The following is a 27795-nucleotide window of genomic DNA, read 5'->3' on the forward strand; positions in this document are numbered from 1 at the left end:
GATGGGCCCTAAGCATCTCTGGGATTTTTCATCTATCCTGAAGCTCAACTACTCTTTTATAACGGGTATCCCAAAAGTCTTAGTGTGCTTTATGCCTATAAGCCATCCCCTCTGCCATCCAGTTGGCCACCTTAAGCTTACTAAGGTTTAAACTACACCATGTACACCATATACATACATCCCATGTATTTACATACGTACCTGATATCACTGTGTTGGAGTCCAACATAGAGATGTAATTTTTGTACGTGTGGGTCTCTTTGAGAACAGACAATAACCAACCAACCAATATAGATGTAGTGAGGATAAAATGAGATCACATTTGTAAAGCTCTTTGAGAACCTTTAAGTGCTATATAAATGCTTACTGCTATTATTATCTTTCTCATTATTGTCTTTTCTAATGAGATCATTAGAGCGAGGACTGTCTTGTTTGTTTCTATTTTGTATCTCTATTTAGCACAGTGCTTGATATATAGTAAGAGCTTAATGAATGCTCATTCGTTCATTTATTCGTATCTGGAGACGTTGATATGCAAGCTGATGTCCCCTTGTACACTCTGGACTTCCAGTTCATCGGCCTCACCATCCCCTATGTTTTGTACCTTTAATACACCTCAGCCACAAGTTAGGGACCATCCTTCACCCATAACTGTTCAACCTCTGTGACTCAGAACTCTGAAATTCTTCTTTCAGACCATAATCTCTTTCACTTCCATCTCTCCCTTGGTCTCACTTCTCCTAAACATCTTCATCCTCACAATGAACTCCAATCACTCCACCCTTCTCCCTGCTTTCTCAGTATATCAGCCTTGCTATGGTCTCACTTCCTTCTCTTTTTGATAATAACCCTACTCTTGAAGGCCATTTCAATTTTGTGTGGTCCTCTTCTCCCAGTACCATGAACACCATTCCAAACCTCAGTCCTGCATTGCCCCAACTATCTGCCTTCCCTGTTCCTACTCTGCTGCCACTGAATACCATTGAAAGGAGTCATAAAACTGGCATATGCATCCACTAGAAATGTATGTTACCTTACCTCACCTGGGCCCTCCCTGCTGCAAGGCAATCCTTTTGTTCTTCCTATACAGACTCTTTAACATATTCCCCATAACTTCTATTGCACACCTTCTCTTCTTTCCTCAAGCCAACATCCTCTTCCTCTCAGCAAGAGATCTTTTCCTTTTCTTTCCAATGAAAACAGAAGACCTTGGCCATGAGCTTTGTCTTCTCTCCAATTCTATACATAAGGCCTTTTAACATCATTCTCCATTCTTGCTTCAGTCTTAGAAGAATATAGTCCTTTTCTGAGGAAGGCCAACTCCTCTTCTCCAGCAGTTTTCCAAGGCAATCACCTACTTCTAATCTTTCAGGATCTCAAAACAAACCAGCCCACCAACCACTCTCTTCCCTAGACCCTCTCATTTCCTCAAGCCATTTTCTTACATTTCTCCACCTTCTCCAAGCCAAATTACCAGAAAAAAGCCATCTCTCTTCAATGTTCCCCTTCTCTGCTACTTATTTCACAACTCCTTCTAATCTGGCCTGTGAAACAGCTGAGGCCTGGGGCCAGTGGGGAAGCTAGCTCCAGTCCTCTTATCCTGGGGATGGTTCTGGGGTAATGACACCTGCTAAAATGCTGTGGTGGTTAATAAAGCCTGAGGTCATAGGTCTGGGGATCAGGAATGAAAAGAAAAGGACAAATATGCTTGAAAGACATTTAGCAGGGAGAACCAACTGGTTTTAATGCCTCATGGGCTCTGAGGGAGGAGTCAGGTATAATTCAGAGGATTCACAACTATATGAGTAGAGTGAAGGTGATGCCATTGATTGAGATTAGAGAGGAAAACTCAGGTCCTAGAGCAGCTGGAAGAAAAATATTATGATGGACACAGTTTGTCTCAGATGACAGAAGGGTATCAAAGTGAAACTATCTAGTGAATAGCAAGAGATCCAAGACTAGGTCTACATGTAGAGAGAAACCAACTCAGAACAGAATTCTACATTGATATAGAATGAAAGAAAACCAGGAAAACACCACACACTCTGACTACAACAGTGTCATATGGAAACAACTTGGAATGCTGTGCTGAATATAATGACCAGGCTGGCCCTAGAAAAGAGAGGAGAAAATGTACCTTTCTCCCTTCTATTCAGAGGTGGGGAGCTATGGGTGTGGAACACTGCACACGCCACCAGACTTGGTTGATATGTTGGTTAGTTAGGTTGGTTAGGTTGCTTAGCTTTGCTGAACTGCCTTTTTTTCCTCTTTCTTTTCTATTCTCTGTTGATGGCTTGCTGAATAAGGGAGGAAGAAGGGGCATATCAGGAAAGAAAGGTGATGAAAAAATAAAAGGTATCAATAAAATAAGAAATAAAAGAAAAAAGTTCTGCAACAGATTCTTTTATCATATGATCCTTACCTGTGATGCTGAAACCTTGGCCACTTGAATGATTTTTTCCATGGAGAGGTAACTCTGCTGTGAGGCAGCTGGGCCAATGGAGTATGCTTCATCTGCCTATTTCCACAAATGTCATACAATTACCAGACTGTAGGATTTAGAGCTGAAAGATATTTTAGAAGAGCTAGTACCAGTCTTTGCTTTCATAGACAAGGACACTAAGACTCAGCTCAAGCTCAAAGGGGCCCTTGCAAAGACCAGAGTTAGAAGCCAGGTGTTCCACCTCCAAATCTTGACCTCTTGTCACCATGCCAGGTTGCTTCTTGCTGGCAAACAACAAAATTTTTTCCAAGGGTCACTTGGGTAGTTATTTAATGCAAGTTTCCCCAACGTGGACTTTAAATCAGAACTACTAGCCTGTGACTCTTACTGTGATACTCTGAAAGATGGGGAGTTTCCTTGGGGTTGATGCTCCCCCCCCACCCCGGGGCATAGAGCAACACTGTGGGCAAAAAGAAGGCATCAGTTTTCCTCCTTAGACAGGGATGGACACAAAGAGGTCTGTCTCCTCCTCAAAGGCATGTGGCTACTGCCTGCAGGCCAGGCAGGAATCAGCGAGCACCTGGGCTCAGCAAGGAGGCAATGGAGCAGGGTATCTGTGAAGGAATCTGTATGGATCATGCACGTGATGTTTCCTCCAATAATATGGAGGCTCCCGGAAGGCAGGCACTGCTTTATTTTGTACCCCAGCGTCTGGCACAGCGGGAGCAGCATGGATCCTTGCTGATGGACTTTACTTCCACTGGCTTCAGCTTCCCCCTTGTAAAATGAGGGGCTGTAAAGTGATCTTCTTCAGAATCTTCAGGCTCTGATCAATCACTTGTAAATCTGTTTACTGGCTGAGTGATCTCAAACACATCATTTTGCTTCAGGTTCCCCCTCTGTAGAATGGGGGTAAAATCTAGTTCACAGGATTGTCTCAAGGATCAAATCAAATGAGATGAGGGTGGTGAAAGCTCTAAGGCTCTAACCAAATGTTACTGGGAAAAACCACTACCACAAACTTCCCCTGGGCCAGGCTAATTTTATTTTATTATTTTTGGAGTGCGGAAGGTAAGGCAATTGGGGTTAAGTGACTTGCCCAAGGTCACACAGCTAGTAAGTGTGTCAAGTGTCTGAGAATGGATTTGAACTCAGGTCCTCCTGATTCCAGGGCCAGTGCTCTATTCACTGTGCCACCTAGCTGCCCCTGGGGCAGGCTAATTTTAAGGAAAAACTGAGCATGCTAATTCACACTGTCAATCCAAGAAACAGAGAGGCGCAAAAGGTGAGAAGGTGAAGGCAGCAGACTTCCAGCGTGTCTGATAACCCACCATCTCCACGTGCATGGAGTTCCGGTCAGCCTCACTGTAGACAGCCACAGACTGCAGGCCCATTTTCCTGGCTGTTCGTATTACTCTGCAAGCAATTTCTCCTCTATTTGCAATAAGGACCTTGGTGATGTTGCTTCTTCCTGTTTAATACACAAGAAAAACTGGGACCTGGAACAGGAGGGACAAGCAAGTAGCATGCTATCATGTTAATCAACCTAAAAATGTATTGTAAACATTTCAAAGTCCAAATCATGATCTTAACCAATTTTGATGAGCTTATTTCTTACCATAGTTAACCATCATGACCAGAACAATGGGAATTACTAGGGGTTCTTAAGCTTAAAAGAGGGAAATCAGGTTTACATACCCCATTGGGAAGTGTTTTGCTTTCCCTTAGATTTCGTAAAACCAAGGGTCAAATTAACTCGCTCACCCACTTAATGATACACCCTGGGTATATCTCTGGCATTAGATGTGGATGGTGTATGTGTACCCAGACATCAGTACTTAAAATGAAGTTCTAGTGCATTTACATGTGAAAAAAAATCTCCAGCCATCATCAAACACACTTGGTGTTCATTAATTATTATGACAATTAAAAAAATTCATGAAAAGATACAATGTGGAAATTCAATTTGTGACCAAGAATTTCTTAATAAACATTTAAAAGGTGACTATAATTATTTTTCCTCATATTATAATTCTAAAAGCTAGGGAGAGACTATTTCAATTGATAGATCAAAATCAGCCACATAAATGTGCTCCATTAAAACCCATTTGTATTTTGGATTCTTTATATCAAAAGAGCTTTGATGTAAGAGCTGAAAATTCAAAGGAAACATCAAAATAATAGGAAAAGTATCACAAAATCACTTAATTGCTTATGAAAGTTTTTCTTTTATGTAACATAGATTAAGAGTAAAAGAATACTCTTTAAACTATTTGCATTAAGAAATATTATATTATAAAATTTTTAGTACCAGTTGATGAATATTTCACAGTTCTTTGTCTCCAAATCCATCTCCTGTAACAGAAATCCAAATGGCATTATAATGAAAGAAGAAACAGGATGACTAAAGAAAAGCAAGTCATTATTCATTGGGAAAGGTCCTTTTCAATGCCACGTTGACCCTTTCATCTGTTCTTCACCCCACAAGTCCTCAAAGTGTGGATATGATTTCCATTAACCTTTAGCCACTAAAGATGCATAATGGTATGGTAGAAAATATATGACACTAAAGATCAAGAAATCCAGGGCCTAGTCCCAACTTTGCAACTAACTACGTAACTGGGGAAGCCTCACTTTGGGCATCTGTGAAATGAAGAAACTGAACAAAGAAAGTTCCTTTTGACTTAAAGGTTTCTGACTACTACTCCAGGAGACAGACTTGTCTACTAGCCACTTATTGGACTCTGGGTAAGTGCTTTCAGCCCTCTGTGCCTCAGTTTGCCCATCTGTAGAATGGGGGATTAGGTTAAATGGTCTCCAAGGCTCTTCCAACCCAGATGAAATCTGAGGCTGCTTGGCTATATTAAATCAGTACAGGGGAGATGCTGCTGTCTTCAAGTGAGGAACGTCTGGTTTCAAATCCTGCCCCTCCACAGCTGACCTGGTTTCCTACTTAACTTGAGAAAATTGAAGCCATCTGCTATGAGCTCGTTCATTCCCTCAGCTCCCTTTGCTCCAGACCTGAGGAAGAGGAGCTCTTCTCTTGATCAAAGCCAATATCTCTCCTTGGACCCCAGAGAGGCAAACCTCTAAAGCCAGTCCTCTTGACATCTCTTTCAGGTGCCCTCCTCATTCAGGAATGCTCAGGATTCCTTCTCTCACCTTCAAGGTCTCTCTTTCTATTGGCTACTTCCTTCTTGTCCACAAATAGGCCTAAATATCTGACATTCTAAAAAAAAAACCAACCCAACAGATTCTTTGTTTCCTCCTGCCATCATTCACCTGAGCTATTTAATATCTCTCCTCCCTTTCACTGCCAAGCTCTTTGAAAGAGTCGTCTCCTCCTGATGCCACCCACTCACTTCTCACCAACTTCTGAGGCCCGCACTCTATTGAAACTGCTCTCTCCAAGGTTACCAACTGTCAATTGCTAAATCTACTGCCCTTTTCTCAGTCCTTATTGCCTTTATCTACTCCATGTTGACTAATCTTTCCTCTTGGACACTGTATCGGGGCTCATGTGATGCCATCTCTTGGTTCGACCTCCCTGTCTGACTGCTCCTTCTCTGTGTCCTTTGCTGGATCATCATTCAGCCCCTACTCCTTAGCCAAGGTGGGCTTCTGGGCTCTTCTCTCAATCAAGGCCAATACCTCTCCTTAGACCCTTACACTTGTTCTTTTCTCTCTACTCCCTCTCTCCTGGTGATTTCATCAATTCCCATGGGTCCAATGATGTCTGTAAAGATGATTCCCAAATCCATACATCCAGCTCTAGTCTCTCTCTGGAACACCAATCCCACATCATCAACTGTCTGTTAGATTATAGCAACCTAAATGTTCTAGGGACATTTGAGACTCAGCATGTACGAAAGAGCCTCTCACCATCTTTTCCCCTAATCTCACTTCTCCTCTAAACTTCATGATTTTTGTTGAGGGGGCTGCCCTCCTCTCAGTCACTGATAACCATAATCAGAGAAGAGGCATCTCTGACTTTTCTCTTTCTTCTACCATTTGTATCCAATTGGTTGCCACCACTCGTCAGTTCTACCTCTGAAGGGTTTCTCATGTCTGGTCCCTTTTCTTCATTCATTCAGGCCCTCATCACTTTTCACCTAAGAACACTGGAATGGACTCCTATTTGTTCAACTTTCTTTTAGTCTTTCCCTTCTCTCACATCCATTCCCCAACCAGATGCCTGAATAATCTCCCTAAGGAACTGATCTGACCATACCACACCCTTTGAGTGGCTCCCTATTTACCTCTCAGATAAAACAAATTACTTGGCCTGACATTTATGACCCCCTATAATCTGGCACCCACCTACTCTTCAAGTTTTTATTTCAAACAACCTGCCTTCATAAATTCTACTAAATTCCAGCCTCTGTACATTTGCCTAAGTCATTTTCCATGCCCAGAATGCCCACCCCTCTTCTCCTCTGCCTTTAGGGAATCTTTAAGGCTGAGCTCAGGGGGCCTCCTTCTTCTTGGCCTTCCCCGATCCACCTAGTTGTTAATGCTTTTGGTAAAGAAGAGACAAACTCGCAGACTAGATCTGATCAGAGATCTAGTCTTGACATCTGGACAGATTATTTTTCGAACATTTCCTTGAGGAACTGTTAGGTGCTCCAAGGTACTTCATACTTCTAAGGCTCTGTGATTTTATGAATCCTGTCATTGTATAGTTGAGACAACCAAGGTGAATGATAGATGAACAAGATTAAGTTGAAATAACTTGCCACACAGCCAGAATTAGAATCTGGTTCCTGATTCTTAATCTGAGGCTTGTACCATTAAATCACTTGGACAGTATGGGAGGAATGGTGTGAATTGGTTGAGTAACTGGGCCTATTAATCCCTCAGGGTGGCTGGCAGAAAATGGTTCCTGGCAAAATTGTGAAGTAGATGGAACTGATCTTTAGTGGTCTCCCATTCCCCAGGTCTCCTCCTCTTGGCCTCCCAACCTGCCTCCTAGCACCCTGGCCACCACTGCCTTTTTTAAGGGAACATGACATCTATTTTTATTACTAAATCAGGAGATCTTTTCATTGACCTCTTTAAAATCTATTATGCTGCTCAAAACTATTTCAACTTTAATTCAATTCAAGAAATATCCCTTGAATGCCTGCTCAGTGCAAGGCCTGGAGCTATACCAAGCTGGGGGCTAGGTGAACCTAACAAGACACTGTCCTAAGCCCTCAAGGGGCTTATTTAGATAAGAGCCAACAAATTATGTAAATTGGGGTGTGGGCTTTTCTTTAAAATTCAAGAACACAGAACTGGGTATGACACTCAGGTAACATATTAAAACTTTTACTATGTGAATTATTACTTTTTTTTTTTAACTTCTAAGCTTGGCTTCAAAAACACTTGCTACTGTACCACACTCTTGCCACTTTCTCAGACAAGCCTGCTACGCTCTTCTATGTCAGTCTCTCTGCTGCCATTTCCACAATTCCAACCACCATATCTGCCATCCCTCGCAGCTTGTAACTGCCCGTGTTGGACTGCCTTCTCTGGGCACTGTCCCGTATTCCTCCTAGCCTTCTAAATGAGCTCTCCTGCTTTTAAATACGAATATTGGGTAAATAAGCCCATGACCATGTACTCAGCTCTGTGACCCTGGGCAAGTCACCTAGCTTCTCCCAGCCTTAGTGTCCTCATCTGTAAAGTGAGGATAATGATAACACCCTACCTCCCAGGGCTATAGTGGGGATCAAGTGGCAGCAGTGGGCTAGATAATCTCAGAGCTTCCCTGCACTTTGAGAGCCCTGATCCTAAGGATATTGGATTCACACTTTAAAAAGGGCCTTCTAGAGACAGTGCTTTAATGAAGGAAATAAAACTAGTCATGGGGATTTTAAGCACCATAATAGTAGGCCAATGGGGCAGAGACTTTGGTGCAGAAAAGTCACCTTCAACTGACCAACCAATTAATGAGCATTTATCAAGTGCATGACTGGGTACAGAACTAAGCAATGGGGAGAGAAAGAAGGGCAACAAAACAGTCTCTGCCCTCAAGGAGCTTCCATTCTAACAAGAAAGACAACATGGACATAAATAGGTACAGAGGAGAGGTAACTTAAGGGACTAGCAGCTGGAACCAGAAATGTGCCCACCTATGTCCCTTTCAGAGAGGGCTGGCTTCCTTTAGGTATATGTGTATGTCATTGCCACGTCGTAAAATCTGGGGTTCCATATTATACCATTTTAACCATTTAGAAACAAAAGCATTTGGAAATAGCGTGACTTCTGGTCATACACTGCAAAACAGTGCTGCCTGGCACATAGCACTTAATAAATGTGCACGCTCTCTTTCTCCTATCTCTCGCTCTTTCCATCCCTCTCCTTTCCCTCCCCTTTCTGTTGTCTCTCTCCATGTCTCATTCTGTCTCTTTCTCTGTGTCTATCTCTGTCTCTGTCTCTCTCTCCTTGTACCTGAAGGGATGTGAGTCAAACTGGAAACCTGAGCCCTCACCCCGTTTGGTCCTGGCAGTGACACACAAGGTGATTCTGAACTGGGTGAGCCTCTGCCTCCTCTACCTTCTGGCCCTTTTGTGCACACTTTTTCCTTCCAACTTCTGGCCCTAAAAACTTTTGAGATACAAAGATAAAGAGGAGGAAAAACCACCTGATTTTATGGAGACTAGAAAGAGAAAGGAAAGGGGAATGCCAGGAGCTGTGGGTGCCGGCTGGGGGACTAGGAGGGTCTGCATAAAGACCCGGAGAAGCCCTGCTCTAGAGAGCTAGAACCAAAAAATGAGAATGTGGCAACCAGTGTGGCTGTACTTGCTAACTATTACAGACAAAGATACAACTCACTGACTAGGAGAAACACAATACAATTTCTCTTTTCAAGTTTCATCACTGCCTCCCTGTAACCAGAATGGCCTTTGTTTGCTTTGAGTGACTCAATTTATCTCAGTGAGCTTTACTAGGTGCTAAGCCCCAGGCCTAAACCCCATTAGGTGTTAACATAATCCACGTGGATGTGAAGCTCCCAGGGTCCTAAGGGGAGGGGCTAACTCAAGAACCAATCACCAGAGCCTGAGCTCTGGTGATTCAGATGATGTTTGATGTCTGAAGCCCTATAAGAAGGGAGGACAGAGCCATTTGTGTAGGGCTCTGGAGATGGTGTTGATGAGGAGACTTTGGGCAGCTGTAGCTAAGGAGCCCTCCAGCTTGTAAACCGGGATGCTGAAACTTTGTTGAACTCTGGTAACTGTGTTAGGATTTGAATCAGACAAAGTCTGTTGATGTTTGTAATTTGTTTGCATTTTGTTTTGAAGTTCAGGGTGCTGGCTTTTTCCCCTGAACTAACTGAATAATATTTGAATGCTGAATTAAAAGTAAGCTTGTCAACCCCTTCACCTTGCTTCCCTTGCTTAAGCAGATCAGAAGAACCTGTGCTGTTGGCAGCTTTTTCTGGGTGCTGGCTGTGGGTGAATCTTATACCCCCACAGAAGCTGCTACCCAGATTGTTAAAACACTCCCCCCCCCACTTCAGGAAACAGAGATCAGGGCTTTGGTTACTTTAACATTGAGGTAGGGCAGTTAGGTGATGCAGTAGATAGAGAATTGGCCTTGGAGACAGGAAAACCTGAGTGCAAATTTGGCTTCAGACACTTCCTAGCTGTGTGACTCTGGGCAAGTCACTTAACTGTTTGCCTGAGTTTTCTCATCTGTAAAATGAGTTGGAGAAGGAAATGGCAAACCACTCTGGTATCTTTGCCAAGAAAGAGTTGGGCATGACTAACCAACTAAACGACAACATTGAGGTATAATCCTGTGAATCTTCCTGTTGCAGTGGACATTGACACCTTCAAAAATTACCCTCACACTCTCGAATAGGATTTTCCTAAATAGGGAAACTGAGGCAGTCTATATGTGTGCAAGGAAAATGCCTCCTGGAAGGATGAGATTTCTGTCCTGGGGCTAGGGCTGCAGGATCATCAAAAAAGTACCACTGTGCATCTCTTTTCCCTCACATCAAGCTCAACAGAACTATGTCCCCTTCCCAAAACAAAAAAATCACACCATCACCCCCACACCACACAGAGATAAACATGAGACATACAAAACCACGTGCATGTACATAGCCAGTGCCTGGCATGCAGTCAATGCTTAATAAATGCTTATTGACTAACTCCCCAAAACAATCAAATACATGCCTACTGTGTGCTAGGCTTGAGGATGAGGTGGGGACACAAGGAGAAGAAATTGAGATAAAAAAGAAAGAACAAAAGAAAGGAAGGAAGGAAGGAAAGAAAGAAGTCCTCAATCTCAAGGCATATTTTGTAGTTCTGTGTGTACATACTGTTTCTCCCTCAGTACTTCTATGAAGAAATACAAAATGTACACAAAGTTAAAACAACAATTTTGGGGAGGGTGGATTTGGAAAGACTGAGGTGTAGAGGGGCTACATTACAGGCGGGGGTGGGGACGGCCTGACAAAGGGGTAGCCAGTCCACAGAAAGAACACATGTGGGGAACAGCAAAGCTAGCCCAAATGGACAGAGTGCAGGTTGGAGAATGACCTATGGAAGGCAGGAGTTAGTTAGCTGGGCTTCCAAAGCCAGGCAGATGGATAAGAGGGACTCCCTCAAAATAACAGGGAGCCTTTGCAGCTTCTAGAGCAGGGGAGCAGTGTGGTCAGGCCTGTACTTCAGAGGAATTATTTTTTTCCACATTCAGTGCTGGATGTACAGAGGCAGAGGAGATGGTGCAGGAAGACCAGTCAGGAGGCTGCTGTGACTGTCCAGTGGACACATGGCTGGACCCAGTGGGGTTCAAGCCACTCTGAGGGAGTGGAGAGATGGAGACTGGTCAACAATATCTGGTGACATGCCCAGAAGCTCCAAACCACACCCCTCCCTCCACACCAAACCTGGACTCTGGTGTCCGAACCAGCCTGGGACTTAAGGGGTGAGCCTCCCCCCAGATACAAGACATCGGGTCCCATGGCAGCCATTGTGGAGCCATGCCAATGAGCTCAAACCTCCTCTTCCCCTTCCCAGCTCCCCTTTTAGAATGTAAGCTCCTTGAGGGCAGGAGCTGTTAAGTTTGCATTTGTAGGCCAAAAATAGTTCCTGGTACATAATAAATGCTGAATGAATGTTCTACCTGCTTCTTTATCTATCTAGTTACACATCAGCTCCTGATAAACTGATCGCCGGAAATCTCATTATCATGGAGATCGATTTAGCTTTGATACCAATACCTCCTCAGTTCCCTCTCCTTCACTTGAGAAAAATCACTGGTGGGTGAGGCGAAAACCGACTACAGAGGGAGAGCCTTGAGGCAGGCAGACCCACGAGGTGTGAGGTAATGAGGGTCTGCACCAGGCGAGTAGTAGTGTCAGAGGCATGTGCAAGAGATGTGATGAAGGTAATATCAGCAGAGCGTGGTAACTGAGTGGATATTGGGGTGGGGGGGGGGGAGGGTCTCAATAGGAGTTAAGGATGACACCTAGGATGCAAGCCTGGGTGACTGGGAAGATGGTGTTGCCTGCTACAGTAATAGGGAGGTTAGGAAGTGGGGAGAATTTTGAGGGAAAGATTACGAGTTCAGTTTTGGAGTTTAAGATGCCTACTGGACAGCAATAGCCAGATGAGCTGCAAGACTGGAGGTCAGTGGAGATGGGGCAGGACAGAGCTATAAATGGTAATTAAATTCTGGGGAGCTGATGAGATCACAAAGTGAGGTGAAGAGGGAGAAGAGAAGAAGGCCCAGGACAGATCCCTGGAGGATACCTAGAGTTAGAGGGTGTGGTCTGAGGGAGGGTCCATCAAAGAAGACAGAGGAACGGTCAGAGAGGTAAGAGGACCAGGAGAGAGAGAGTGGTGCCCCGGACACCTAGAGAGAAGAGAGTATCAAGGAGAAAGGGGTGACCAGCTGTGTCAGAGAAGTCAAGGAGAATGAGAGCGGAGAAAAGGCCATTGGATTTGGTGATCAGACAGACACACAGTCACGCCCCCCACCCCCAGCTCACACCCCACACCTCTTACATACATCGCCTGCACACATGCCTGTGTACTCATACCCCTTGCACGCTCTCACACACCTGCTCACACCCCACACCTCTTACACGCACACCCGCTGCTCACATCCCTAGCCTCTTGCAGACGCACGCGCACTCACACCGCTTGCACATCCTCTCCCTCCCCGCCCTCCCCACCCCCCCGCCCAGTCTCCCTACGTACCCCCGCATCAACAGGCCCGGCAGATGCCGCCATTGGTTCCTCTCCGCCACCAGCAGCGCCACAGCCCCGAAGGGCGGCCCCATGTCCCCAGTCCCGAGGCTTCTGAGCAATCCCAAGCTACCTGCCGACCCCCAAAGCCCCCAACCCCTCGGGACCCTCGGTCTTTCCACAGGCTCTCTCCGTCTCGGCTGTCCACAGGACTCACGAACGCAGCCAATCCGAGACGGACATAGTGGGGGGCAGTGTCTCTGAAGGGACCAATAAGAACCGAGACGGGGGCGTAGCAAGGTTCTTCGTAGCCCAATTGGTCGATCGTCTGTCGCCTCTGGGGCTGGGTGCGCTTGGGGTCAGGGCTACCTGAGGGCGGGAGGTGGGGCCGGTGGGCGGAGCGGAGCTTCTTGCCGAAGAGGCAGGGCCTTATTTAAAAGCTAGAGCGAGGGGCGGGGCGAGGCTATGTAGGGCGGGGTTCTTCTCTCCGTTATTCTTTTAAGAGGAGTATTTCCGGTTCACATAGTCTTCCCAGCTTCCCCTTTCCCAGTTCATTCCGCTCCTCGCTATGCTGACTCTCCTCGAGTTTGGGAAGGCGGGGCCAGGGGGAGGCTCCCGAGCACTGGGGGGTCCCAGGTTCAGCCCCGCCTCCTCCCTCACCTCACCGCCCCGCCCCCCCCCACCCGCTGAGCGCGCACTTCCAGTCCCCACGCTTCGGGTTTGTTATCGTTAAGGGTCTTCCAGGCATGGTAGAGGTGCGAGGGTCAGTCTTTGACTTTTGTGAATCTGACTCCCAACCCCCTCCCAAACTGAAAGGACCTTCGTAATCACAGAGGGAAACCGAGGCTTCCTGAGACTTTTACTTGTGTCTCACTGGAGGCTCAGAACCCCTGTGATTCTCTTCATTTTACAGATGGGGAAACTGAGTCTCAGAGAGGTTAAGAGACTTGTCCAAGGTCGCACGGCCCCTGAGTGGCCGAGGAAGGATTCAGACCCAGGTCTTGCTGGCTCCAAGCCAAGCGCTCCTCTCCCTTCTCCCCCTCCCGCTTAAAAGCAGCCCCCCCCCCACCCGTGGTCGACTCCCCTAGAGAAGGAAGCCTGAAGAGAAGTGGGTGTGAGAGGTAGAAGGTGCAGGCTTTGCGAATCAAGGGTCCTGGGTTCAAATTATGCCTCTGAATTTTCCATTGTGATTCTAAGCAAATCGGTTAATGTCAGTAACTTCATTTCTAAAAGAAGAGGGGTGGAATAGAAGGTCTCAGGGATCCCTTCCAGATCTATGGTCCTAAGAAGTTATCTTTGACAATGCCCCTTGATTTCACCCTGAATTCAAAAGAGGGCATTATAGGAGCAAAGCACAGAACCAGGAAAGTCTTCTAGGAATATTGGAGAATGTGATCGCTTGTAATGGATGAGAAAAAGTGAGTGAGTTTTTGTTTCTGTAAGTGATGGGAGAAACTACCCGAGTCTCAGGGCTGAAAGGAACCTCAGAGGCTATCTAAACTGCTCCACCGCAGAACAAAAAAAAAATTCCCTCCAGCATACCTGCCAAAGGGTCATCCAGCCTTTGCTTAAAGACCTGGGCCTGGGGATTCGGGTGGGGGCCCGGTTTGTGAAGCAGAGATTATTGCCTCTCGAGGCATTCCATTTTGGCATAGTTCTGATTTATTAAGAACCTTTTTTCTTTTACCAAACCCAAATTTGTCTCTGCGACTTCCACTTATTGGTAAATAGTTCTGTTCTTCGGGGCACATACACAATAAATCTAATCCTTTTTTTTTTTTTTGAAACTATCTTCTTATCTTTGCACTTAACAAGCTGAGTCCCAGCAATGATCAGCTTGGAAGCTTTAACCTGCTCCATTTCTAACCTGGATCAGTTAGTCCCTCCTTAGGGGGCCTGCTGCCCCCCACCCCCACCCCCATGTAACTGTGGCAGACTTAGTTTGGAAACTTGGTTGGCTTTAATCCTGTTGCTTTAGCCATCTTGCAGCTAAGAACTCCCAAGTTAATAAGCCCAAAGGGCTATAAAACTGTGCATACCCTTTGGCCCAGCCAATACCGCCGCTAGGTTTATATCCTAGATCATAAAAATGGGAAGAGATCATGAAAATGGGAAAAGGATCCACATCTACAAAAATATTTATAGCAGCTCTTTTTGTGGTGGCCAAGAATTGGAAATTGAGGAGATGCCCATCACCGGAGGAATGGCTGAACAAGCTGTGGTATATGAATGTAATGGAATACCATTGTTACATAAGAAATAATGAGCAGGCACACTTCAGAAAAACCTGGAAAGACTTAGATGAATGGATGCTGAGTGAAGTGAGCAGAACCAAGAGAACATTGTTCATAGTAACAGTAACATTGTGCAATGATCAATTTTGCTAGACTTAGCTCTTCTCAGCAATGCAAGATCTAAGACAATTCCAAAAGATTTATGATGGAAAATCCCATCCACATTCAGAGAAAGAACTATGGAGCCTGAATGCAGATTGAAGCATGTTATCTTCTCTCTTTTTTGGTTTTGGTTCTTTCTTGTGGTTTTCCCCTTTGGTTCTAATTCTTCTTTACAACATGACTGGTATGGAAATGTGTTTAATATGACTATACATGTATAGCCTATATCAGATTACACACCATCTTGGGGAGGAGGGAAGAAAGGGAGGAAGAGGGAGAAATTTAGAACTAAAAATCTTATAGAAGTGAATGTTGAAAACTAAAAATAAATAAATAAATAAATTGAATACACCCCCCACCCCAAATCTCCAAGTTCATTGAATACAGCTGTCATAGCTCTGCAAGTAGCAAGGATTAGAACCTTAGTTCAGTGCCTGGCACAGAGTAAGTGCTTAAGAAATGCTTATTGACTGACTGACCACACTGGCATTTAATCCTTTTCCCACATGTTAACCTTTCAAATACTTAAAGACAACTATCATGTACCTCTAAGTCTTCTCTTTTATAAGCTAAATAGCCCCTGTCAACAGATCCTCATATACCATGAACTCCAGGCATGTTACCCTAACTGGTTGCCTTTCTCTGGACATTCTGCAGCTTATCAATGCCCTTTTATCTCTAGGGCTTCTCTCATTTTCCATGATCTTTCAATGATCATTGACTTAAAAACCTTAGGATCATAGATCTGAACCTAGAAAGGGACCTTAGACGTGTTTTCATTGAATCCCAGTTAAGGACACTGAGGGCCAAAGAAGTTATGACTTGCCCAACTGTGGCCAGAGTGGCCTTTGTTTTCCTTGAGTGACTCAGCTTACCTCATTGAGCCTTGCTGGTTGCTGCAGCTTCTCTTCCGGGAAGCAGAGAACTTCCTGTGTGATGAGTCATGGGGCTGGCTGAGGGGAGGTGTTAACTCCAGAGCCACGCCCTATTGGGTGTCAACCTGGTCTACGCTATGGGGAGGGGCCAACTCAAGAACCAATTGGCCCTGGTCATTCAGGCAGCGCTTGAGGATATTGAAAATTCTATAAGAGGGGAGAGGACAGCTTGAAGACCCCTTTTCCTTTTCCAGTTGGAGCCAGAGACGCCTACAGCGGAAGCTGAGCTGCCAGTAACAGAGCTGACCCACGTGGAGTGAGGAGTGCTGAGCAAGGACAGGAGGCCAGTGGGTAATCTTCTTACCATAGAGGGGAAGCATGTATACGATTTTGCCTTATACGATCTCGCTTCTCTGTGGCCTCCTGGTTACTCTTGTGAGGCGGACTTATTGAGTCTGGAAGCTTTTGATGAAAATATCAAAATGGGGACACTGGTTTGTGGGCCTGTTACTGTGGAGTGTAAATACATGCTTTAGCTCTCCTGCCTTCTGCCTAGAGAATTCCTTATATCCTGCGGTTCCAAACCTTTCAGGCACATATGAGATTCTCTTTGAAATCATAAATTCTGCCTTCCTAATATACCAACATCACACCTGTAGTAAACAGCAACTCCTCTGACTGTAGATCCAGCATTCTTTACTTTGCAAATCAATTGATAAACATTTATCGTGTGCCTACTGTATGCCTAGCACTGTTCTAAGCAATGGGGATACAAAAGGAGGCCAAAGACAGTCCCTGCCCTCAAGGAGCTTACAATCTAGTATGGGAGACAACACGCAAACAAATATATACAAAGCAAACTATATACAGGAGAAATAGGAAATAATTAACGGAGGGAAGGCACTAGAATTAAGAGGAGTTGGGGAAGGCTTCCTGTGGGAGGTGGGATTTTAGTTGGGAGTTAAAAGAAGCCAGGGAGGTCAGTAGGCAGAGTTGAGGAGGAAGCATACTCCAGGCATGAGGGACAGTCAGTGAAAATAGTGTCTTGCTCTCAAAGCAGCCAACAGATGAGTGTCACTGGATCAGAGTCAGTGTTGGGGAGTAGAAGACTGGAAAGGTGAGAGGGGGGTGGATTATGAAAGGCTTTAAAGACCAAACAGAGCATTTTTTTATTTGATCATGGAGGCAAACAGGAAGCCACTGGAGTTTATCGACATAATTGGACTTAGTTTTTAGGAAAATCACTTTAGTGGCTGAATGGAAAATGGATTGGCATGGGGAGAGACTTATGGCAGGTAGACCCATCGGCAGAATATTACAGTAATCCAGGTGCAAGGTGATGAGAGTCAGCTCCAGATTGGTGTCAATGACAGAGAAGAGGTGTGAGCTTATTTGAGAGATGTTGCAAAGATGAAATTAACAGTTCTTGGCAATAGCTTGGATATGGTGGGGTGAGATAGCGAGGAATCCAGGATGACTCCTAGGTTGTGAGTCTGAGGAACTGGGAAGATGATGCTACCCTCTACAGTAATTGGAAGGTAGGAATGGGGAAAAGATTTAGGGGGAAAGATAATGAATTCTGTTTGGGACTTAGTGACAGTTTAAGATGTCTACTGGACATCAAGTTCAAGGTGTCAGAAAGGCAGTTGGAGATGTGAGATTGGAGGTCAGCAGAGAGGTTGGGACGAGATAGGTAGATCTGAGCATTACATAATTATGTCTGCCAGTTCTTTTGGTATCTCAGGACATGGTTTTACTCATATGAGCCTGGAGACTGGAATTCATCAAGCGCAGCTAGTTGTTCACTTACCTCCCTACTGATTCTGTGAATCAATTCTATATTAGCTGTATATTTTCTGTTGAGTCATATCCAGAGATCTTTATCCTTGGCAGAGAAAATAGAAAAAAAGCTGAATCTAGTAGTTTCAACTTCTCTCCTCATCATTTGTTTTCCCATTTTTCTTTAATCTTCTTCTTTCCCTCAAGATAGCAAAAACCAATCAAATGTACTTAGCCTAAATTCCATGCCAGCCTTAGTTCATTCTATGCTTTAGTCCTCCTGATGTTCTTATAGGAATGTGTCATGCTTTTCTATTCGTCTTCCATTATTTTTCCTTGCTTCTATCTTTTGTACTCCTGTTTTTTAAAAAAAAAATCTGACTGGGTAATTTCTCTGTGTATCTACATCAGTCTCTTTAGACAAGTCAGTTTTCTAGTCATCATTGGAATTGTTTTCTTCAGAATTTCATTCCTGAGAGTTTACCATCCCTTTCAGCTGAATTCCCCGTGTAGACTTTTTCTCTGTGGGATGTTAACCTATCCTTTCTCTGAACCCTTTGAATTCTGCTCCTCACAAACCTAGGATTCATATCAATTATGCCTGGCTTGCCTCTCTTCTCTCACAAATTCTAAGATGGCATGGTTACTTTCCTCCATGTTTCCCACCATTCCCACCCCAGCTATAACCAATTCTTCCTGGTTTGTGTGAATCAGGTCCAGAAGTTCCCTTTACTTTGCAAAATTCAAAGTTCTCTAGTACATAGTAGTAAATAGCCATAGTAATCTAGTGTTTGATAAACCCAAAGATCCAAATCTTGGAGGTAAGAACTCACTATCTGACAAAAATTTCCGGGAAATTTAGAAAGAAGTTTGGCAGAAACTAGATATAGACTAGTATCTCACACTGTATGTACTAAGATAAGGTATGAGATTTAGACATAAAGGGTGATATAAGCAAATTAGAGGAGCATGGAAAATCAGATCTATGGATAAATGAAGAGTTTATGACCCAACAAGAGTCGGAGGGGATCTCAGGAAGTAAAACATAATTTTGATTACATGAAATTAAAAAGTTCTTGTACAAATAGAACCAGTGCAGCCAAAATGAGAAAGAAAGCAGGAAATGGGGGGGGGGGTGTTTTACAGTAGTCTTCTCTGATAAAGCCTCATTTCTTGCATATATGAAGAATGGAGCCAATTTTTTTTAAAAAAACTATAGCTATTCCCCAATTGATAAATAATCAAAGGATATGAACAGTTTTCAGAAGAAGAAATCAAAGTTAACTATAGTCATATAAAAATGCTCTAAATCACTGGATTCAGGAAGGAATGTGGAAAAGTAGGGATACTAATGCACTATTAGTTGATATGTAAACTGGCCCAGCCATTCTGGAGAACAATTTGGAACTATGCCCAAAGGGCCATAAAACTGTGAATACCATTTGGCCCAGCAACAACACCACTAAGTCTGGATCCTAAAGAGATCAAAGAAAAGGGAAAAGGACTGATTTGTACAAAAATATTTATAGCAGCTCTTTTTGTGGGAGGGGATACCCATCCATTGGGGAATGGCGGAACAAGTTGGGGAATATGATTATGATGGAATATTATTGTGCCAAAAGAAATAATGAGCAGGATTTTCAGAAAAACCTGGGAAGATTTATATGAACTGATGCATAGCAAAGAAAGCAGAACCCAGGAGAACACTGTATACAGTAACAGCAATATTGTAAGGATAATCTACTGTGAAAGACTTGGCTACTCTGATCAATGTAATGATTCAAGACAATTCTGAAGGTGAAGAGATCACCAGGAGAGAGGATGTAGAAAGAAGAGAAGGCCCCAAACTAAACCTTGAAGCATACTTTGGCGAAGAGAATCATCTGCATAGATATAATTGAACCCATGTGAATTTTACTCATGATGAAAAATGTTATCCATCTCCATAAGGAGAATGGATGAACTCTAAATACAAATTTAAGTACAATTTTTTTACTGTATTTTTCTTGCTTTTTTTTCCTTTTGGTTGCAATCTGACTAATATGGAAATATGTTTTGCATTTCACATGTATAATTGATATATGGCTTGCCTTCTAAATTGGTGGAGAATGGGCTAGAGAGAGGGAGGGAATCTGGAATGCAATTTTAAAAAATTAATGTTAAAAATAAATACTGATTTTTAAAAAGAAAAAACTCAAAGTGCTCTACAAATTTGGGTTATTAGTCTCAATATTAGCAATATAATATAAGACATTATTTGCTGCAGAGAGTTCTAGGAGATGTTGAGATGATTGAGGTTCTCTTTTGCAATGATTGCATTTCTCTGCACTAGGCTTATGATCTATTTCCTAAACTCCTTAAACTTCTTCTTGGATGTTCTATATACTGAGGCGACAATATTACTATGCCTCCCTTTACTATGGGAAGTAGTCAGCTTTTTGTAATATTCTCATTTACATGGCCACAAGATGGTGCTATGCTCTTGTGAGTAAGGAATAGATACAAAGGCTATGGAAGAATTGAAGAGGGTTGGAATAGAATCGCATCATTGGAAAAGAACTTCAGAGGGCCTCCTGTCCATTGAACTATCCTTGGAAAGAACCCCAGGTCTTTCCTGGACAGCTCAGAAGTTATCCCGTATTTAAAAATCTTCCTTTCTTCCTCAGCCCCCTGCTGAAAAACCTTCATTAATAGGAAATTCTTCTTTGTTTCTAACCTACATCTCTCATGCATCAAAATAAACCCATTGCTCTGTAAAACTAGAGAGTGCAGTTGTCTAGGACTCAGTGATGACTTAGAGCCATTATCTTCCAATACAATGCTTGTTGTTCATTTTTGTCATTATTATTCAGTCATTTTCAGTAGTATCCAACTCTTTGTGACCCCATTTTGAGGTTTTCTGGGCAAAGATGCTGGAGTGGTTTGTCGTTTCCTTCTACAGCTCATTTTACAGATGAAGAAACTGAGGCAAACAGGGTTAAATGACTTGCCCAGGGTCATCCAGCTAGGAAGTGTCTGAGGCCAGATTTGAACTGAGGAAGATGAGTCTGCCCGACTCCAGGCCCGGTCCTCTATCCACTGTATCACCTGCCCCTTTTATTCATTATCTGTCATTTAACTTCTCCAGAGGGAAGTTTGTCCTCTCTCATTCCCACAATGCCACTAGATAGCTCTTTCCACCTTTTCATCTAAACTCCTTGAGAAGGCCATCTATATTTGATGTCTCCATTTGCCTCTAATTCTTTTTGAAATCTTCTATGATCTGGCTTCTAGCTTCATTATTCAACCAAAGCTGCTCTCTTCAGTTATTCATGATGTCCTAGTTGCCAAATCAAATGGCTTTCTCTCAATCCTCATTTCAAAGAATCTTAGTGTTAGTCACCACCACCATCCCCAGCTGTAAATGCCTTGCCTTCTAGGATAACTTTCCATCTACTTTGCATATATCTTGTATGTGCTTCCTTCCTTCCTGCCGGCCTTCCTTCCTTCCTTCCTTCCTTCCTTCCTTCCTTTCTTCCTTCTTTCCCTTCCTCCCTCCCTCCCTCGTTTCTCCCCTTTCCGTCTGTCCACATAGGGAATCATACCTTTACCTGTGGGTGCTCTGCCCAAAGGAATATAAATTTTGATCTCTGATACCTAGCAAAATATCTCGGGGTTTATGGGCTAGATTTCTTTTTATGGACCATGCCTTAAACCCAAATCACTCTGGCTCTCATTGATTGGCCAACAGTGGGGCCTAGCCCAAACCTCCCTGGGTCATTGTTTGGGTTCTGATGGCTCAAAGTAAGTGTAAATCACATTTGTTTCTGTTTCAGCCAGAAACCCTGAGGGTCTTCCCCTCCCAGATTGATTTTTTTTTTGACTAGGTAAAAGAGGTCATTCTTTGCCTCAGTTTTACCTAGCCTTAATCGCTGAATGGATATTGCCTCAGAGAGAATGAGACCAGGGAATGGCCTTAGCTTAAAAAGGCCAAGATCTCCCACTGCATCAGGGCCATCTCCAGTCATCTTGATCTATATCTTGCCACTGTACCCAGTTGGCTCTGAGGAGAGAGTGAGACTGGTAACTTTTCACAGCCCTGCCTCACTTAAATCCAATTCTCTTGCAAGTCATGACATCACTTTCCTGATGTCATGGTCCTTTTTGACAACAAAAGACAAACAACATATTTCTTGTATGTTCTTATTTATTTACATGTTGTCTCCCTCATTAGAATGTGAGTTCCTGGAGGGCAGGGACTGTTTTTGCCTTTCTTTGGACCCCAAGTGTTTAGTATAGTGACAAGCACATGAAAGTGCTTAATAAATAATTATTGACTAACTGACTATAAAATGAGGGAGTTAGATAACATGATTTCCAAGGTCTCCATCTCAAATCTGTGATATTGGGAGTAGACTTTCTGGTTTGTTATTTATACCTGTTAATCTGTTTCTCCCTTCAGTCAGGTGTAGCTTTAAGAGAAGAGTATATATAATTCAATTCAGTTCAGTTCAATTCGGAAACATTTATTAAATTCCAACTGTGTACAAGGTTCTGTGCTAGGGTCAGGGGATTGAAAGATGAAAATAGACATTTATATAAATGCATATAAAAGACATAACGTTCTTTTTTTGGTTACTTTTACCACCTTACATCAAAATTCTAGGATATCAACTAGCATGCTTGTATCACAGACTAAAGATCAGGCAAAATCACTGCCTTTGTATTCTTCTTGGCAGAGTTCAAAGGAACACAGATGTAGAGCTGGAAGTCATGGAATCCAACCTCTCTGTGGAAACTGAGGCCCAGACAGGTCATAGGCTCATGACTTTAGAGCTGGAAGGGACCCTAGAGGCCAGGAGACTAATCTCCCATTTTACAGATGACGAAACAAGCCCAAAGTGGAAAAATACTTTGATAATGTCAAAGACAAAAAAGAACATCTAACTTCTGGCCAAGGAGGCCACATCTCCCAAACAAATAAAAAAACTAACAAATAATAGACAGTGCAGGCCCCTTTAACAGCCAACCATGTGACTGACAGGGGCAAAAGGCTTGTTCCATTTCAGAAAGTATTTTGTTATTTTGGTGCTCTTGTTTCCTTTGGATGAAATGCCTTTTACTGGGGAAACCAATTAGTGCCCTTCAATGACCAATTAAATCTTGTCGCAATGCACCTCCCCCCTCCTCTTGCCCTCTCCTCCCACCAAACCATAAACATTTTTTCTCTCTTCTACTGAATAGTGGCCTGGATAAAATTGGGAAATGCTGGGGTATGAGACCACAGCAATGAATGTTACTTTAAGAACTTACTACAAAAGTATTCTCTAAGGTCTTGCAGATAATAAAGGAATTCCAAACCCTTTCATTTTTTCTGGGATTCTTTATATTGACTAGATCCTCTGGTATCCCAATGATTTTCGCCTCAGACGAATTCCACAAAAAGCCAAGGCCAGGAGGCAGACAGAAATGATGATCACAATGATCACTGGAATCATAATTGTGTAGTCGGATGTGCACTCGATCACTAAAAGAAGAGACGGATACAGGATAGTAGGCAAAGAGGAAGGTTATGACAACTTATAGATAAGATCTCTGTGGACTTTTGCCCTCCAAAGAAAGGTCTCAAATATCATTGAAGATAATTTATATAACTAGATGAGTAGTATTTTGAAAATATTAATTCACCCATGTTTTCTACTTTGTGATAATATTTAGATTTTAATGATTTTTTTTCCTCTCAATGAACCAAAAATGTTAGAAAACAGTCCTGAGTTAGGTTTTTTTGAGGGGGGGTGGGAGAGGGAGAGTTTTATCTGTATGGAGAACTCCCATGTAGAACTTTCTCTGACCTAACTTGTCTATAACTTTTAGTTTTGGAAAGTTGCTTGGGACGCTAAGAGATTATGTGACTTGCCCAGGGTTACACAGCCAGTAATAGCCAGAGGCAGAGCTTGAACCCAGGTCCTCCTGATTCGAAGGCTAGCCTTCTAACCATTATGCTTCACTCTCATGTATTTATGAAAGCTAAAAAAGAGGATGTTAGTAAACTTGACAAATCTGTATTTTACTCCAGTGGACTGTGATTCATAATTTAAAAATTAATCTATATTTGTCTCGAAGAAAGATACAACATCATTGTGTTCTTTCCTTCCGAATCATTTTGAATACAAAGCCATGTGACTGAGCTGGGACAAATGACAGAATCACAGAGAACTTAAAGTTTATTTTAGTCTAGTACCAGGGGTTCTTTTCTTTTTGTATGTGTCATAGTCCCTTCTGGCAATCTGGTGAAACCAGAGAATCCTGTTTTAGCATAACATTTTTAAATGCATACTATAAAATTCATAGGATTACAAAACCAATATTCATTTTTTCCCTTCCAAGTTCCCAGACCCCAGATGGGTCCATGGATCTTAGGCTAAGAGTCCATGGTCCAACCGCTTCCCCCGAATGGGAAAACCCTTTCCCCACAGTACCCATTAGAATCTACTACCATCTCCCTGGCAAGAGACCTGAGAAGCCTAGTCAGCATTGAGAGGAGGCAGTAGAAATTCAGGTTGAAAAGCTCTATATCATTAGGAAAAAAATAATAGGGGGGGCAGCTAGGTGGTACAGTGAGTAGAGCACTGACCCTGGAGTCAGGAGGACCTGAGTTCAAATTTGGCCTCAGACACTTGACACACTTCCTAGCTGTGTGACCTTGGGCAAACCACTTAACCCCAATTGCCCTGCCTTCCCCCCTCAAGAAAAAAGATAATAGGAAACTCAGTAGAAAGAGAGAATGATTTGGAAGCAAGTGCATGATGGGCAAGCTAACAGAGAGATGGAGACCAGGAAAAGGTCCTGCCGATAAGCATCAATTATCAAGAAAAACAGCCAGGATTCCTAGGAATTAGACCCAATGGACAACTTCTAGCTCATTGGGAAGGGAATTAAGGAGATAAGGAGTCCTCTTTCTCTCAGGAACCAAGGCCACCAGCTGCTTGAGAACCATCATGGCCTAGTGGAGTGCTTCTTACCCTTGTATCATTCTACTTATCTTGGCACACCTCCATGCCCCTTCATACTCCTCATTACATGGCCCCATTGGTGTTAGAGCACAGCTTCAAAGTTCAGAGCCTGTGCAAAGGCAGGATCTAACAGAAGCCAGCACATCCCATTCATATAACCTGTGCTTTGACACCACTCTAACCAAAACACTTCCAAACTCTGGTTCTATTCTTCATTGCCCACTAGGAACTCTCACCTGCTCCCTTTCAGCTCTAACTGCAACTTAAGAAAATTTGGCTTGGAATCATTCTTCCAAATTTAGAATCTAGAGCTGGAAGGGACCATAGAGATCATCTAATCCAATCTTATCCCTTTACAGAGGAGGTTAATGATTCTATGGTAACCAGCATCAAATAATATTAATGACTGTAAAAAAGAGAAATGGAAAACAAATAGATCTGATTCATTTTTATGTTCTGGACTTCCAATTCCACGGCATCATCCCAGATATCCCATGTAATCAACAAAATTTTGGTCAGGAAAAATTTCCTAGTGCTAAAAGATTAGTCTGGCTTTGGAAATGTCATAGCAACATTAACAATAGCTTTAACTATTCATACGGGGACAGGACACATGGACAATGTGTCATGAAGGCAATTTTAGTATTCACTGGCATTTCAAGCATGATAATATGGGAACTTCACATGAGTGTGAGGCTCCTCTAATAGCTAGATGAAACTAGGCAGGTATCTGAGCCCCATTCCTCATCCCCAAAGCCTGTCATAGACTTGGAGCCATGAGACCTCAGAGGCCATATACCCTTTCATTTATAAGTGAAGAAACTGAGTGAGGCCTTGGGATGTTCTGTGGCTTGAGCAAACTGACATTGGTAGTAATTTTCTGAGGTTAGAATTGGTCTTCTGACTCCTGAGCCAGTATTCTTCCTACTGTTTCCTCTACTAAGCATTCTTTCTATGACTCCATCAGCCCTGAGTTACTCTGGGGAATCTGGTTTGCCATTGATTGAGAAGAGTTGTAATGGACATCTGGGGCATGCAATCATAACATGGGATTTCCTGACATTCTAGAGGGGCTAAGATAGTACTCAAGGCCTTCTGGAGGCTTTGGAGACCCTCTTTCATTCTGGACACTTCGAAGAAACTTAGGAATGGAATTCTCCCAGACGACAACCAGTAAATTTCCTAGTTGCAGCTACAGCAACTGAGGAGTTCTCAATTTCTGTGAATGTCCTAAGATAAATAATGAATTGTGTCCTTGGAGGGAAAAAGTATTGTCCTTAAAAAACAGTTGGAAAAAATATCTTTAGCATGTAGAAGTCCATTCTCCCTTGTCTCTGTGGAATTTTAAGTGGTGTAAAAGAACTGTGATTGTGTTAATAGTCTTAAGGAGTTGCTTGAAACTCAGAAGGATTAAGTGACTTGCCCTACAGCTAAGTGGCAGAGGTTAGATTTGAACCCAAGACTTCCCAACTCTAAGTAATTCACTCTGTCCACTACCCTCTGTTGCCTCAAAATTCTAGGTCATCATATTTAAATATAGCCTATTTTGTGGGAAAATGTAGGTTGTCTATTGGAACAGAATTTTTCCTCTACTTTGCATACACTTCTTGCCAAAAATCATTGCTTTATAATTCTTTTAAATGTCTGCAAAAGAGAGAGAGCACCCTCAGGAAGGCAGTACTAGTCTTCAAACTTCTGATTAGGTTTTAATGTTTTGCAAAAGAAAAAAACTATACCCAAACTGTCCCAAAATAGAGAAGAGGAAATCTGGAAGCACAGAGCAGGGACAAGGGCTGTGCCAGAGACAGATAAACAGAATGGAGGAAAAAGGATCAAGAGAACAGAGAATAAATGAATCCTAAAGTGAAAAGTAAAGGTTTAGGAAAATTTTTAAAATGACTGACTAGATATCCCTCTACAATATACTTATTTCTTGCAAAAGTTGTCGATTTTCCAACTCAATCATAATCTGAAGTTGGATTTTGGTCCTGAATCTAGAGGTTTTAAAAGGTTTCTGGAAACCCATGTAGGTTTGTCTGAGTATACTTATTTTTTTAAATCACATTTTTAACAACAGGAAAGACTCATATCATCTGTGAAATATACAAGAAGCATGTGCACAGTTGGAGAATACATCTCCTAAATTTTGAGTTTTCTTTCTTTTTGGGGTGCTCAGCTCATCACTGGCTCACTTTACTCTCCAGCCTCCTCTTCTTTATAGAAATGAGAGATTTACAAGTCAGCCTGAGTAAGCTGTTGGGGAGACTCTAGGGACTGCTATCCTGGCTGCCTTTCTCTCCCCGATGGGCCCCAGACAATCCTGTTGGCATAGTGGAGGAGCAGTCTTATCCCAGAGTCTTCTGTCTGAATTCTTAGGGCATAGTATCCAGCCAGAGAAAGTTCATCCCTTGTCACTAGGCTGAGCTATAGGAAGGCAATGGCCAAGGCCATGGAACATGCTACGCACATTTTGAAGAAGGTGGGTGCTTTTAGACACGTTCATATCCTCTGCCGGGCCGCTTCCTGGCAACGAGGCATGCAATAAGCAAAACCCCAAACAGTCCTGCGACACTCAGGCCCACAGCCACAGGGATTGCTCTCCTGTTTTTATCACTGAAGCATTCATCCGCTGCAATTGAAATTAGAGTGAGAAATATTACAGGGGCAGCCAGGAGGAGCTGATGTACTTGTTAGCCCAAAATTGACACATGGGAAATTGAAATGGAGAAAGTTTAGCGATTTTCTCAAAGCCAAGTGGGTAAGGAATAGGGTAAGATGAGGTAGCAATCTACTTTCAGCCGGGTCGGCAGCAGGATGGGATGTTGTAAATATCACCTTTAAAAAAGTGTTCAGAGGACCCTGTGATTTAGTTTAGAGCTGGAAGAGATCTTACAGCCATCTAGTCTAACCCCCTTATTTTACAGATGAGTAAACTGAGGTCCAGAGAGGTAAAGGGACTTTCTAATGTCACACAGCTAGTACATGACAGAGGAAAAGTTTGAACCCATATCCCTTGACTGTAAAGTCAATGTTCTTTTTTCACTGTACCATAATGCTCATATATATCTTTATGACTAACCAGGAAAGGAAATGGGCTGGTTATGTAGCAATATTGAGAGATGG

At 43.1% G+C, this 27795-nt stretch overlaps 2 protein-coding genes across 3 annotated transcripts in view; both read right to left on the reverse strand.

The window, feature by feature from the left end:
• The window catches only part of MCCC1 (methylcrotonoyl-CoA carboxylase 1), a 60036-nt gene extending 47036 nt beyond the window's left edge, over positions 1 to 13000 (reverse strand). Inside the window, exons 1-4 of the mRNA XM_036753852.1 lie at positions 12643 to 13000; positions 4755 to 4798; positions 3775 to 3914; positions 2423 to 2518 (exon numbers count right to left, since the gene is read on the reverse strand). Of these exons, the coding sequence (XP_036609747.1) occupies positions 2423 to 2518; positions 3775 to 3914; positions 4755 to 4798; positions 12643 to 12725 (363 nt within the window). The 5' untranslated portion in view covers positions 12726 to 13000. The remainder of the gene's footprint in view (positions 1 to 2422; positions 2519 to 3774; positions 3915 to 4754; positions 4799 to 12642) is intronic.
• Positions 13001 to 22559: 9559 nt separating this feature from the next.
• LAMP3 (lysosomal associated membrane protein 3) overlaps positions 22560 to 27795 on the reverse strand; it is a 34970-nt gene continuing 29734 nt past the window's right edge. The window contains exons 6-7 of one of the 2 annotated variants that reach the window (XM_036756642.1): positions 27140 to 27301; positions 23065 to 23186 (exon numbers count right to left, since the gene is read on the reverse strand). In XM_036756642.1, the coding sequence (XP_036612537.1) occupies positions 27162 to 27301 (140 nt within the window). In that variant the 3' untranslated portion in view covers positions 23065 to 23186; positions 27140 to 27161. Of the gene's footprint in view, positions 23187 to 27139; positions 27302 to 27795 lie in introns of both variants that reach the window. The other variant, XM_036756643.1, reaches the window with a different exon arrangement.

This window comes from Trichosurus vulpecula, chromosome 4 (assembly GCF_011100635.1).
Source record: "Trichosurus vulpecula isolate mTriVul1 chromosome 4, mTriVul1.pri, whole genome shotgun sequence".
In the NCBI taxonomy this organism is placed as follows: Eukaryota; Metazoa; Chordata; class Mammalia; order Diprotodontia; family Phalangeridae; genus Trichosurus; species Trichosurus vulpecula.